General features: G+C 35.7%; 1 protein-coding gene across 4 annotated transcripts in view; it reads left to right on the top strand.

Annotated features, from left to right (window-relative positions):
- Positions 1-15,845, top strand: part of ZFAND3 (zinc finger AN1-type containing 3) — a 173,046-nt gene that overhangs the window by 93,638 nt on the left and 63,563 nt on the right. For 2 of the 4 annotated variants that reach the window (XM_089529600.1, XM_089529599.1), the window contains exon 4: positions 14,612-14,791. The exons of the other annotated variants lie outside the window; for them this stretch is intronic. In XM_089529600.1, coding sequence (XP_089385726.1) covers positions 14,612-14,791 — 180 coding nt within the window. The remainder of the gene's footprint in view (positions 1-14,611; positions 14,792-15,845) is intronic. 4 annotated transcript variants of the gene reach the window in all.

Genomic DNA, 15,845 nt, shown 5'->3' with positions numbered 1-15,845 from the left:
AGAGACAGCGGGAGGTTCGAAAATGGCAGGGAGAAGGAGGAACGGGCATGTATGTGCCTGTTTTTACCCCGGTCCCCGTGCCCAGCGAAATGGCCTGGAGTGCCACTTCTGGCTTGCGTGGCATAGGTTTGCCATCACAGCTATAGGCAATTGATATGGATGTTGCATTCCTAAAAGAATAGGTCTAGGTGAAATTAGGAAGTTAAACTTTTGCATATCCTCCCACATAATTACCTATGTTCTAAGTCTGGCACGTTTTCAGGGAGTTAAACTGAGTTTTAATGCTTCTATTCTTAGGCAGATGTATTTCATACTCAGTTTGCTTTACTGTTCTAGCAAATTTCTATCTTTTCAAATTGTTGCTTACTGTGTGAGGAAATCTAGGCCAATAGGGTATCCTTTAAATATAGTTTCCAGAAAAGCTGTTAGAATCAATGTGCTTTGATATGAATTTCAGGTTTTTTTCAATCATTTTTCTTATTCCTTTGAACATGTGTGTAAATAGGTGGATGCAATTAATGCCCATTATGGATCTGTGTGTAAAAGTATAAACTAGCAAATGCCATTTACCTGTCCCTTGGCTTACATTTATAATGCATAAGGCATGCTCAAGAGTACTTACAATTTTGCATTTTTTGCTTTTAAAAGAGAACCAGTGTGATGTAGTTGTTTGAACACTGGGCTATGACTCTGGAGACCAGGGTTTGATTCTTTGTTTGGCCATAGAAGCCCCCTGCGTGACTTTGGGCAAGTCACACCCTCTCAGCTCCAGAAAAATCTGTGATAAGTTCAATTTAGGGTCACCATGAGTTGGAAAGTTGGAGACACACAACAAAAAACAACAAAAACAACAACAAAATCGATTTGACTGCTATTAAAAATGTATTGCTTTATTTGGAAGTTAAGAGTATAACCTTTAATATTTCTGAATGTAACAGCTGTGCCTTTATCTCAAAGGGTTAGTACCTCTTTGTATATATGTTGGGTCTTTTGAGGTTATTTTATTTTGTTACTAGGCACATTTTCACAGACTGTAGCTCTCCTTGGCAAATTTTCTCACCAGTACTTTATTTAGTACACACCTGCAAATGAATGCTACCTTGTATATTTGAGCAAACTCAGTTCTGTGACCTACTATTAAAATTGTTTTTGTTACTAACATCCTACTAGGTTTTTTCTGTCTTTCAGTTGGCAAACAGTGCTGACTATTCTTGAGAGTCATTTGTTTAGTTCTGTGTCGTTCTCTACTAGATGTGCAGTACAACCTGCTAAATGTCACTTTTCCTCTTTTCCTGCATGGTACTATTTCATATTATTAGAAAAATTATCTCTGAAATTGTCAAACATATTTAAAGGTGAGCTAAAGCTTGGCTCAGTTTCAATTAATATTTTAAATTTAAAGTAACCACCTTCAGAAATTGTCTTCATTTGAAAAGAAATTGATCTACTTGGGAAGAATGATGCAATACAGAAATTAAAATTCAGAGCGGTTCAGACAAAGATTTGTCTTCCACAGACGAAAAGTCCTGTTAGAATTAAAGTACATACATTTGTTTTGAGGGGGATCCTCCTCATCTGCACCAGTGTTCATCCCATTCATCAGAATCCCTGGAATACTATGTAGCATTTGCCAGAGGTTAAAGTGCTACTGCAAGCAGGAGAAAGCAGAAAACTCTTCTTCTATTAGCCTAATTGCTCTTGCCTGAATATATAAAATTATCATGTGAAAATGGCCCCATTGTGTGTGTGTTGAATTGTCTTAAGAACACATTGTGTTCAAACAGTTAACAGCTGCAGTTTCCTGATTTCATCTAAACACAGGCGGTAATAGATTTTGTTCTAATGTTATATCCTGGTTATAAAGTAATGGCTTGCACAAACATCAGTTTCCCATATTTGAATGGTAAAAGATCTAAACCTATCAAATTGTTCACTGAATCATATGAAAAATGCCCCTTTCAGGCATAGCAAGCTTTTGAGCATTCAGGAAACATCACACGTGAACTCAAGTGACATTGTGGTGTACTCTCACAGAACACCATCTTCTAAATGCATCCATTGTATTTCCATTCTCCCTGATACAGTAAAGCAATATATATTTTCTTATGGTGACTCATTTTTCCAAGCAGCTTTTGGGCATGTTTTAAGTGCCACATGTCTCAAATACAACTGCTGTGTGATCGAGGATAATTACTGCATAAATTTCATCATATCCTCTAAGAAATTAAACAGAACATGTAGAGTAAATAAAAAATAAGTTAACTTGATCCAAGAACAGAATGAATATTCAGACTGGAATTCTACAGCAGTCTTGCATCTAAAAAGGGCAAGTGAAAAGTGCCAGTTCTCTTGCTGTGCATCATGAGCCCCTTGATAATGTCATGGTGGCTTTACAGATTTTGTAATATGTAAATGTGGATGCCATGCAAGGAATTTATATCAACATCTCTGAATATCCAAGATGCTTTTTAACTTTGTCTATATTAGATAATTTCACACAATAAAACAGTTTCTTTAGTTCATTATCAGTTGCTATGAACTATCAGAAAGCAACATCACCCTTGTTTGCTATTGGAATATAGTCATCAGATAGCTGTATATATTTATACATGTTTTCATAAACATCAACATAAGGAATAAAAAAACAGCTTGGGAATAAGAAACACATATCCAAGTCTATACTGTAAAATACCTCGCAACCCCCCACCCAAAAGGTGGGGATGTGCACACACATAAAATCTTTGATTTTTTGAGTTACTTTATTATATATAAAAACAACTTGGTTAAACAGCTAACTAGAGGAAAGGACTCCTGTGCCACTCTCACACTTCTCTTTAACCAAGTAGAAGTGCTTTTCCAACAGAAATATCCCTCTGGATATGTAGAGAGATCTTGTAGCACATTTAAGACTAACTGAAAGAAAGAAATTGGCAGCATGAGCTTGGTCAAATGCATCTGAGGAAGTCGACTGAAGTCTATGAAAGGTCATGCTGCCAATTTCTTTCTTTCAGTTAGTCTCAGAGGTACTACAAGCTCTCTCTACATACTGATTCCACAGACTAACACAGCTATATTTTTGAATCCCTCTGGATAGAGAGAGGCAAGCTTCACCTAATCTCCAGTTACATCCTGGTGACATGAAGAGCAGTTTGTGTGAACTGCTCAAGAATGTGAAAGGTTTTCATCTATGAACTCTCATATTTTCAAGTCAGTTCCTTGACATAAAGAAGAAAATCCTACATGGTAGTTGGAGACATGGCTGTTTCCCCATTGCAACCATTAGTTGTGGTAACTTGAAAAAACACATTTCTGGATTTGTCTCTTCTCATCCAGATATACACACATACTAGAGAGAATGGTCAAGAGACGGAGGTGCTCCACTGACTTTTTTCTATGTATGTTGTGTAGTGGTTTGATCACTGAACTATGGCTCTGGAGACCATAGTTCAAATCCCCACTCAGCCATGGAAACCCACTGGGTGACCTTAGGCAAATCACACACTCTTAGCCTCAGAAGAAGAACGAGGCAAACCCCCTCTGAACAAATCTTGGCAAGGAAACCCCACAAAGTTGGAAATGACTTGAAAGCATACAAACAACATGTTAATGTGTAAAAGTAAATGCTAGATTTTTGAATTCCAGGGATGACATTCTTTATGAACTAAATTAAAGTTGAGCTGGACTGAACAAAAGTCAAACACCTTTGACTCCTGTAATCCAAAGGCTAGTGAATACCAATTTCTTTTATCTAAAAGACGTTATTATGTTAGCAACCTCTGTTATGGTAAATTGTGCTGTTTTATAAAGAATAATTTCAGTGTAGCAGATAATTCTAGAGTGTAAGGTTGGCTGTGAATGTAAGTTCAAACCTTAATTCAAAGTATAATTTGCGCTGTTCTTAAAACATCTTGTCAGTTTTCTTTCTTTTCTTTTTTTGAGACAAATCTCTGAAAGTGGTTCTGTCATTTTTTCAGATGACAGAAAAATATATCACACTTACCTCTAATTGGCAATCCATTGGTTAGACTTAAGAAGTTAATTAAAAAGTAATAGGCCCATGTTCTTAAATGTTAGGGTTTTCTCTAGACATCTCAAAGGGCAAATCACTGAGGACTATGAAGATGCTAGCAGTACAAGAAACACTAACTGATATAAGTTTTTTATTAAAACAAAATGAAATCTTGCATGCTTTCTGGCTGAAGTGTGCAAAGTAAATCTGAAGCATCATTACATTTTATTTCAGCCAGTTAGTAAGCATACTTTAGAGATCTTTTGAACTGCTGCCTGTATAACACTACAGTTTCCTTTATCCTGCTCAGTTTCTTAGATAACCTCCAAATGCTGCCAACATATGGTTTTCTGTATATTTATTAAGTTACTTTGATTTAGATGAAAATTTTGTTCCATGTACTACACAGGTTTCTTATCTACTACCAAAGTACTGGACTTTGCATGGGTTAGAATAGTCCAGGTTTGATATTTTGAAGTCTTCAAGAAGTTACATAGCTGCAGAGTTGGTCAAATTTTGCTTACATTCCACATCTGCTGGAACCTGTATGTGTTCACACTGCCATGGTGCACTGCTATACCTTTTAAAGTGCTTGTGCTTCTAAAGTGTGTGTGTGTGCGCGTGTGTGTGTGCCGGGGGAATCCCCAGAACATAATGGAGAGGCATCCCAGATAGTCTAGTTCCTCAGATTGCCCAGTGGCTTCAAATTGCAAAAGCTACGTTGGTTAGAGGAGTCTGTCACCTAGTAATTAAAGATGGTGAAGGAGGTTTCAAATGCTCAGATGCATTTCAACTAAATAACATATTTTAAAAAACAGATATTCTACATGTGCCTATTCCTGGCATTCCTTTACAGTGAAAAGTAATTTTAAGGTATTTCTGTCCTAATGTTATTAAAGCTATAGCTTTGAAAAAAGTGGACATTCTCTTTTATTCTTTTATGAAACAAGTAAAATTAAATAATAATCTGGTTACAAAGCTAACCTCTGGGTGTCCTTGAAGAGAATTAAAAGAAAATGTGAACAGATAACAGTGTGGTTACTGTTCCCTGTGTTCTAACAATCAGGATTCTAATGCCAAAAGCTCAAACAGTACCCCTTTGCAGAGCACACTTTGTACAGAATACTGTGCATTTCATATATTAGAACTATGGATAGGGGAGAAACCCATTTGGTTCACATGTTATATGAGCAACGTAAGTAACAGCTCCTGTATCAATATGCAAAGTAGAATACAATTATCTTTTGGTTTCCACACTTCTCTGAATTTTGCAATACAGTTCTCCAGTGGAAAAATACCCTATATGTTTTTGGTATATATAAAATATGTAGCAAATTTATATTTATACATGGAATATGCATCTGTTGAAATATATACTAATTTTATTTATGTGTATTGGCTTTCTTGGACCTCATTTTTTGCTAACAGAGAACTGGTTAGCAATGTGGAAATAATGGTAGTCTTAGATAGAAGTGGCCACATCTTTCTAGGGTTTGTCATTTAGATAAAAGAGAAAAGTAAGGATAGTCAGAGACGTGGACTCTAGACTTCAATAAAATTAATTTTCTAGAAACTTTGGTCTCATCTCCAAGATACCCTATTATGTATATGCAAATATTCCAAAATAACAAATAAAATAAAAATAAATCAAAAACACTTCTGGTTCCAAGCATTTCCGATAAGGAATACTCAACCTGTATTCCATTTATACAGGAAAAACAGATAAACAAATACATATTTGGCAACATTTGGCTTGAAAGTACAGTCAACCCTTGACATTCATGGGTGTTAGAAGCACAAGACCCCCTGCAAAAGTCAAAATTTGTGAATAAAGTGGCAGGGGCGAGAGTAGTGTGCACTCCTATCTCCCTTTCAAAGGCTCAAACAGCTCTAGCAAGGTCTCTCTTTCCCTTCAAAGGGTTCAGGGAATTCTGGGGAGCTCTCTGAAGCCTTGGAACGGCAGGAAAGCAGACATGTTCACTTTCCCCAAACCCCTTCCCAAGGCAGAGAGCTGCTTAGAGAAAGAAGCAGCTCTCTGTTCTGGAAAGGGGCAGGATTGGCCCGCCACCCTTCCCGGCTTCTTGGGAAAAGTCCAGGAGGGATTAGCAGGAAGCGTGCGTGCACAGCAGCCTTGACCTCATGAATAATCGAAACTGTGAGTGTCAAAGCCGCAAATGTCGAGGGACGACTGTATATCATGGAAACAGGATCTAGGGCTTTGGGTAGAGATCATAAGTTTAACATGAATCAATAAATGTGGCAGTAAAAAAAGGTCTAAGATGCATCAGCAGAACTACAGTGTTGAGATCAAGAGAGGTGCTACAGTAGCATTCTGCTTTGGTCAGACCTCACCTGGAATACTGTGTTTGTTTCAGTTTATGAATGAAATCAGTAAGATGGAACATGTCCACAGGAGGGTGGCTAGGCTGGCTTACAGGTCTGGAAATAAAACCCTAGGAAGAGGGTTTTGAGAGAGCTGTATATGTTCAGCTTGGAGAAGAAGAATGATATGACAGCTATCCTTAAATGTCTGAAAAGCTGCTATATGGATGAAGGAGCGGGATTATTCTCTGCTGTTCTCAAGCACAGAGCCCAAATCAATGAATTCCATGAATTTCAAAGAGATTCCAGCTACACATTAGAAAGAACTTCCTGGCAGAAAGAGCTGTTAGTAAAATAGACTTACCACAGGAGATGATGGACTCTGTTTTGGGACATTTTGAAACAGAGGTTAGATGGCAATTTCTCAGGGTGCTTTAGTTGTGAATTCGCTTCAGTGACAAATTCCTGCACTGGCAAGGCATTGGATTAGATGATGCCTACTGTCCCTTTCAGTTTTATGATTATATGTTGTTTAGGCAGTATTAAAACAGCCACTACATATTCTCTCTTGACTAGCTTGTGAAAATGGTGTTTGCATTTTGCTCTTCCTTTAAAGAGCTTGGATGCATATTTTGCTTTCCCACCAACATTTTTTAAGGTTTAACAGCCCTAGGGTAGATTGAACAAGAGGTTATTACAGTCGTCCCTTCCCTTATGCGGAAAATCTGTTCCAGACCACCACCACCCCGCATAAGGGAAAAAACACAGATGCTCAAGCCCCATTCACCGCGACACACACCATTACATTTTCCAGCGCACAGCGCTGCTCCTTCTGGTACAGCTTCCAGCATATGATGGAAGCCGCGTAAAGCGCGCCAACGTATTACACAGGTGCACTGTACTTGCCCATTGTCATCCAGTAATCATCTTGGCTAACTGGGGATTTGAACTTGGGTCACCATTCTGAACACATAATGAATAACACTATAATATCTCTCAGTTTAGAATGACCAAAAAGCATTTCTGGTACTGTGAGGTATGTCAGGACTGTGTTAGCAGAACTTCATCTAAAGTATCCTTTTCTATGGCCTGTTACAGACTGCCAAAATAAAGCTGCTTCGGGTCTCTTTGGAGGTATGCTATTTAAATTATGCATGGGTCCTAAGAGTCCGGAGGTTGCGCCAAAGCCGCACTCCATTCCTAAGCACTGGAGTGCAGCTTTGGTGCAGCTTCTGGATTCTTAGGGTGCATGCATCATTTAAACAGCATGCCTCCAAAGAGACCTGAAGCAGCTTTATTTTGGCAGTCTGTAACAGGCCTAAGACTCCTATACTATCTTTTAAAATGAACAACATTCTCTAGGTTCACAGGGACAGTTACATGCTGAACCCAAATTAAGGCAAGAATAAAGGTATATTATAGAAATGCATGCTGTTTAAAAATCAGATGTTGACACAGAGGTGGTATGTAGTAAAATGTGTTGTATAAGAAGCAAATGATTTCTTCTGCATTTGCTGTTGGACACACCTCTCTTTGGGACATTCTGTCCTTTTAGGTGAAATAATAGAAAACATTTTGATGCTGTAATTGCACCATTAAAATGAATTTTAAATTCTGAATTAAGGGTTTGATTTGGTGGCTTCAGCTATTATATTTTCCTGTATTTTATGGTGTGTTTTATTTGTGCTGGTTATATTAGGGTATTTTTGAATGCCGTAACCCTAGCACAGAAAAACTCATAATAGACGTCTGATGAAAGATTCTCTGCTGGGAATGAGAAACTCGGAATGAGAAACAGAATGCAGAAATTTAAATAACCCAGTAGGATGTGAAGTGTTGTGAAATACAATATGCTTGCATGCTATCTAAACCAAAAAGGGATTCTGGTAAAATATCTCTTGCTTTGGTCTGGAATTAAGGGCAAATAGTGTATCTGGTAGAAAGTCTGCAATAAGCTAGCTTTTGTCACTTGAAACCATAGAATAATAGAGTTGGAAGAGACCACAACCCCCTGCCATGCAGGAAATCTCAATCAAAGCATCCCCGACAGATGGCCATCCAGCCTCTGTTTCAAGACTTCCAAGGAGGGAGACTCCACCACACTCTGAGGAAAGAGTGTGTTCCACTGTCAAATAGCTGTTGCTGTCAGGAAGTTCTTCCTAATGTTGAGGTGGAATCTCTTTTCCTGGCGCTTGCATCCATAGTTCCAAGTCCTAGTCTCTGGTGCAGCAGAAAACAAGCTTGCTCCCTCTTCGATATGACATCCCTTCAAATATTTAAACAGGGCTATCCCTTTACCTTCTCTTCTCTAGGCTAAACATCCCCAGCTCCCTAAGTCATTCCTCATAGGGCACGGTTTCTAGACCCTTCACCATTTTTGTCACTCCAGTTTCTCCACATCCTTTTTAAATTGTGGTGCCCAGAACTGGACACAATATTCCAGGTGGGTCCTGACCAGAGCAGAATAGAGTGGCACTATTACTTCCCTTGATCTAGACACTATACTTTTATTGATGCAGCCTAAAATTGCATTGGCCTTTTTAGCTGCCGCGTCACACTTTTTAAAAACTAATATTTTCAAAGTTTTCCAATACAATCATAACATTTTCTTGACACACATATATAGTTTTACATTCTTCTTATTTTATAACTAAATATCACCTCAGTGCACCCCTCACCCGGAGCCATTTCCATTCTTATACTCCATCCAAAAGTTTGATTCATCTCGTGAAGGTAATTTCCCATCTTCTTTTCTTAATACCTTTTCAATATTTTTTTTTCCATTTCAAATTTGTTACAAGATATCTTTCTTCTTTTTTCCAATCTCCATCATTATATAATGATAACAAAACTATATTTGGTTTTCTATCTATTTTTATATTCATAATATTTTCTGTTTCTACTATTCCTATTTCCCAAAATTTTTGTACATATTTACATTGCCACCACATATCCATATATGATCCTAATTCATGACAACCTCTCCAACAATATTTTGAATTTTTCTTATCTATATTGTATAATCTCACAGGTGTCAAATACCATTTCCAAATCAATTTATAATAATTTTTCTTAATCTGTAACAATACATTTTTCAAGTGTCTTTGCTCTCAAATTTTATTCCATTCATTTTCACAAAGTTTACATCCTAATTCTTCTTCCCAGATTTCTTTCAAAATGTTTTGATTTATTTTTCTTCTTTTATTCTCCATTAATATTTTATAAATTTTACTAGTTGTTCCTTTCAAATTTTCATTTTCCTCCGATTCTCTTCCTTTCTGAATTATTTGTTCGAATTGTGTATATTTTTTCCTCTCTACGTTCTTTTTCTTCTAATTTTTAAACCATTGTTCTATTTGTATACCAGGACATTTTTATTCTTCTAAGTTTTTCTTTTATATATTCTTTTCCTATTTTCACTTCTATCCAATTTTCTATTTTATCCATTTTTCTTACTTTTAACTCTTTATCTAATAAATCTCTTAAATTCTTTGGGAATGACTTTTCCATTATTATAGGTACTATCATTGAATTTTCATTCATTAATTCTTTTTTATACTTATTCCATATTTCTAATATATTTTTCATAAGTGGATTTCCAATTTCCTTAATTTCTTTCCTAATAAATTCTTTAAAAATACTCCCTATTTTCATATCTATTTCTTCCTTTCCTGTTTCTAACCAATCTAAATCTGAATCTACTATATCTAACATACCTTCTATTACATAACTTAATTGGTTGACCTCATAACACGCCTTTATGTTGGGGAGGCCTAGCCCTCCCTTTCCTTGGGATCCATACCAAAATTGTTTATTTAATCTGGTTCTTTTTCCTCCATTACAATATGTATTTTATAATTGTTGCCATTTATTTAATTCAACCTCTGATATTTTTAATGGTATCATTCTAAATAAAAAAAAATTAATTTGGGTAAAATTTTCAGTTCAACTAGCGCTATTTTTACAAACCATGATAATTGAATTTTCTTATATTTTACATTTTTTCAACTTCTTTCCATAATATAACTAATTTTTTCCTTCCATTTCTTTTAAATCTTTTGTAATATTTATTCCTAAATATTTTATACTACTTTTTATTTTTATCTCTAAATCCTTTTGTTTCACAAATTCCAATTCCTCTTTTTTGGAATAATTAAATTACATCATTTCTGATTTATTCCAATTAATCTGAAGCCCTGTCATCTCTCCAAATAAATATAAATGTTCTTTTATTTTCCCCACTTTATCATTTAAATCTCTAATAGTCAATAATGTATCATCAACGAATAAAATAATTTTATGTTTTCTTTTCAGTCCTATTCCTTCCAAACTTTCATCCTTCCTTATAACATTTGCTAACACCTCTATCACCATTGCAAATAATATTGGTGAAAGCAGGCACCCTTGTCTTGTACTTCTCATTACTTTTATTTACTATTACTTTTACTGAATTATTAGAATATAATTGATCTACTAATCCCCTTATTTTTTAATCCCATTCCAAATTTTTTCATAATTATTTTTAATGTTGGCCATTCCACACCGTCAAATGTGTCACACTGTTGACTCATGTTCAACTTGTGGTCTACTTTGACTCCCAGATCCCTTTCACGCGTAATCTCATTCAGCCAGGTGTCACCCATCCTATATCTGTACATTTCATTTTTCCGCCCTAAGTGCAGTACCTTACATTTCTCCGTGTTGAAATTCATTTTGTTAGCTTTGGCCCAGCTTTCTAATCTAATAAGATCATTTTGAATTTTGATCCTGTCTTCTGGGGTATTAGCTACTCATAATTTGGTGCCATCTGCAAATTTGATAAGTATGCCCCCCAATTCTGTCATCCAAGTCATTGAAGGAACAGCAAACAATTGTGAAAGCACCTGTGTATTTGACAGGTATGCTTGTGCCACCAAGAGATCCATCTTGTATTGTCCTTTACAGAAAAGTTAATGAAAAAGTGAAAGTGTTGCATTTCCTCTTAAAAGCCCCCATTACATTTATTATGTTTATATTGAAACTGGGATATTTAATACACTTAAACTAATGCTCTAAGTTGGTATTTAAATTTATATTTCACTTAAAACTTTATCAGAATGAAGGTGAAAAATCTCACCCTTGATTTTACTCTTTCCCCATCCCGCAACACTGTTTAACACCTTGAAGAAAAGGAAACACTTGTGCAAATACTGGAGAGCCCTGTTTCTTACCCACTGAAAGGGAATGAGTGATCTTAAAAGAAACACACAAAGAATGAACAGAATAAAATCTATTGTTTGGAAATATAACATGAAAGCCATACTCACTCTGTCCACAATATATCACAATAAAAATCAAAGTAGTATTTTTAAGTTTAGAGATGGGGCATTTAGAAGCCTTATCCAGAGATCTCTTAGGCCTCACTAAACTACAAACCCCATAATTCCACAGGAAGCAGCCATATTCTTTAAAATGGAGTAATATCTACAGGACCGACTCTTTCCATATAATCCCCGTGCACCTAGGTCCCCTGGGAGGAATTTATTACAACCTATAAAGACCAGATTGACCGCAACTACTCAGATGACCTTTTCCTCAACCGCTCCTAGATTATGGAAAGGCCTGCCGGAGGAGATCCATCATATTATCAGCTTAGACAGCTGTAAAAAGACTGTCAAGTCGGATCTCTTCCGGCAGGCCTTTCCTGAATAGCAAACCCAGCCACCAACTGAATCTACTACTTCATTGAACACTATGTATCCCCACTTGCGTGTTGCCTATTTTAATTGATTGTTTTAATGCTTAAACTGTTTTAATTGATGTTTTAGGAGAGGGAGGGGAAAACTGGGATATTGGGTTCTTGTATGGATTCTTTTAATTGCAAGCCACTTTAATTGTCTTTTTGACAGGGAGGTGGTGTAAAAATATTATTAGCACTATAACAATGTAGTGTGATACTGACATTATTAAGAAGTTGGGAAGAATAAACAGTTGCTTGTTATCTGCTGCTTCTTGAGGGAAGGCATTGTCAGAGAATAAAGCCTGAAATAAAATGTCCAGATGTGAAGAAGAGTGGCATAGGTAACTATGGGTCACTTGCAGCTTGGTGAGCAAGTAATTGTATACAGCTGGATCAGAACAGGTGGCGTTTCTGCAAGGTCATCATGTGCTGGAAACTGCAAAGTGTTGTAAAACTACTGTAAATATGCATACTCATCTTGCTAGGGAGACAAGAATTAGAGTGACACAGCAGGAAGAGGCTGGACTTAGTGGCTGCATGGCAAAAGTGTGTATAAGGTTCAAGCCTCATTGTACAGTGTGGGTTGTTGTTGGATGGTGGTGGATATAGTGTGAGTAGCTTTGGAATCTGTATACAGCAATTGATGATTAAAGAGCCTCTTTGAAGAGACATCTGTCTCAGTGTGCTTTATCAGCTCCAGAAATTGTCCCTACAAAAACTACAGAATGTTTACTTTGGTTTGTTCTGAGTTCAAAAAATGATTTGACAGTTTTGCACAAGTCAGTACACTGCCTCATTTTTGGAAATTTGAAATTCCCAAATTGATTGGCACTGAGAGGATTCCAGTAGGTACACAGGTGAACCTGAGCACATCATGATATATCAAAGATATGGAAAGTTACACATCTAAGTGCTTTGCCAATTAATATTACAAATAAATACGCTTAGCTGTAAAATTTTACACTAAAATATTCATATATGCTTTACTGGAGACCATATTTAAGAATTAAAACTATGGAATTTCCTGATCAACAAAAGACCCATAGTTTCAAAATTGATCAGTTATTACTCTTAAAGATAAGGCTTTAGCTGAAAAAAAGATTGGAGTAAAGTGACATATATTTGCTAAGTTGTGTTTATTATGATCAGATTTTTAATTTAGTAGAATTTGATGGTCTGTTGGTCACACAGATATAAAAGCTGGGAAGAATTGCTTTTGTTTTTCCATATAGTAAAATAATAATAATAATAATAATAATTATTATTATTATTATTATTATTTTACACAACTGAATGTTGGTTTGCACACTAGATTTGAATGAGATACTGTAATTTCAGAGTCAAATTAGTGAATGCATTGCTCTGTGTTTTGAAAAAGACAATAAGAGATGTTACTATTTTCCTTAGTATTTGCATTGTACATAGAGATTCTTATTCTTACTGTTAGACTAATGAGCGTTATAGCTAAATAGGACTTACATTTCAATTGTATGCTTCTGATAAGAAAGAGTTTGCTATGCTTGTCTGAGAAGAACAGATTATTATTAAGCAGATGTTAATAAGGAGACTTAAATCAATCCTTGAAACTCTTAGGTGAAATACTCGGGCCATTTGTTTGATATCTATCACTGAAAACATCAGAGAAATTAGCAGTCAAAAGCAGGCCACCCACTGTTCAAGGATGTAGACGTATTAATTACATAATCTTTTCCTCAATAATATATTTTATTATATTTTCACTACTTTTTTTCCATAATTAGTGGCTATACTAGAAGATGAACATAATGCATAGGCATAACATTTGAGTGGTGAGCAAATGATTGGCACACAAATTTGCTGAAGTTTTATGTGCCATCACTCATGTAGAACACATATATTAATGGTATACTCAGGGACGATCAATTTGAATGCTTTCTTAAAGGCCTGCATGAAACGTTTAAGCACCCAAAATAGCAGAAAAGGAATTCCTTCATTTGAGATTATGGTGTCACTGGAATAAATGAAACCATTTCAGTTTGTGAGTGTCAATTTGTGAAGAAATGAACACATTCTCTGTGTTTTAAGTAATAACTGAAAAGAGACAGAGCCTCTGATGAATAGTGCCCTTATTGACTTAGTATTGTTGTTGTGTGCCTTCCAAGTTGTTTCTGACTTATAGTGACCCTAAGGTGGATCTATCGTAGAGTTTTCTTGGCAAATTTGTTCAGAAGGAGTTTGCCATTGTCTTCCTCTGAGAGCATGTAACTTCTCCAAGATCACCCAATGGATTTCCAGACTTTGTATTAACTGCCCTTTCTTTAACAACAACAACAAAAGAAATTAAATGAATATATAAATCTTTGTCCTGCCATTCCACAGGAATATCACTTAGAGCAATTTGTACTTTATGTCTTAATACAAAGATGGTAAGAATAAAATCACGATTAATATATGCAGATGATTATCTTCTATAATTAATACAAAAATGTTAATAGTATGTGTCCTGTATATTGGACAATAGTATGTTTTTAGTCCTATAATTGCTTCAAGCATCCGATTTCCCCAACTTTGTGTCTTGCTAGAATTTCAAAAGAAGCAACCAGATGATGAGTCCACTCCCAGCACAAGCAACAGCCAATCGGATTTGTTCTCTGGAGAAACGAATTGTGACAACAGTAGTACCTCCCTATCTACACAGACTGTTAACTCCAACCAGCAGCTTCCGACAGAACTGAATGTACCTTCACCAAGCAAAGAGGAATGTAAGTGCACAGTTCCAGTGGAAGACCAACTAGGCTCTGCTCTTTTTTAATGGTATTAGTTTTCTCATGAATATACATCTGGAGTATAGTGCATAAGAACTGTAATTTTTATCTTCATGGTACGTTGTGAGCAAAGAATTCAAAGCGATTAAGAACTCAGTTTATGTATTCTTGTTCATTCTGAGGCACAAACAAATATGCCTGCCTGTAACTGAATTATTAGCTGTGTATGGAAACTTCTTTTAAAAATATTTTTGTCTCACAAAAGTATAAACAAAAAAGCATTTTATGTATATCTAAAACTGCTAAAACACACACACACATATATCCTACTAAGTTTGCCCTCCATAGCCAATTGTATTATCCCCTCGCCTTTTTATTATACTTCCTTGAAATCATCATCTACTTTTTGCTTCTACTTTAAAATCAAATTTAACTCATTTAATAAAACCTAAAATGTATACTTTTCCTCATGACATCATAAAAAGATATAAATGTTCCCAATATTTCTTAATATTTTTCGTTAATCAAAATTGGCATCATGGTAACTTAGAAACCCATGTTATCACTGTGCTAATTTTTTTAAAAAAAATAATTACACGGAACTGGATATGCATCATAGTACTCAAAATTATTGAGTACTTTTTAGTCCATTGTTTTCTCTCTGACAGATGGCAGTTTTGTTTCAAAAGTCAAGGGTTATTAAATAGCTTGAATTAAGATTCTTCAATATGACTTCATCAACGATTCTGATAAATTCAAAATATGTTTCTAGTGTTTTGTAAAGGTCTTGACCGTAATATAAAAATTACTGGCAACTATTTTAAGCTTGGGAACGAAACTCCAATTTCAGGTGAGCCGTTATTCTGTATTCCAACAGTGGATAGGGCTAAGGACATAAGTAAAGCCAAAGTAAAGTGATTAAGATGAGATGTAATTCTTAAAAATTTTGATTTTCCCACTATGCATATATACCATAGCTCAAATCTATACATGTTTAATTAGGAGTAAATCACACAACCCAGCAGCTTCCTGGTCTGAAAACCAAAGCTCA

This window comes from Sceloporus occidentalis, unplaced genomic scaffold, assembly GCF_023333645.1.
Source record: "Sceloporus occidentalis isolate IW3139 unplaced genomic scaffold, rSceOcc1.0.p SCAF_6, whole genome shotgun sequence".
Taxonomy (NCBI): Eukaryota; Metazoa; Chordata; class Lepidosauria; order Squamata; family Phrynosomatidae; genus Sceloporus; species Sceloporus occidentalis.
Note: the sequence above shows the minus strand (reverse complement) of the source record. Positions and strands in the feature narration are given on the sequence as shown.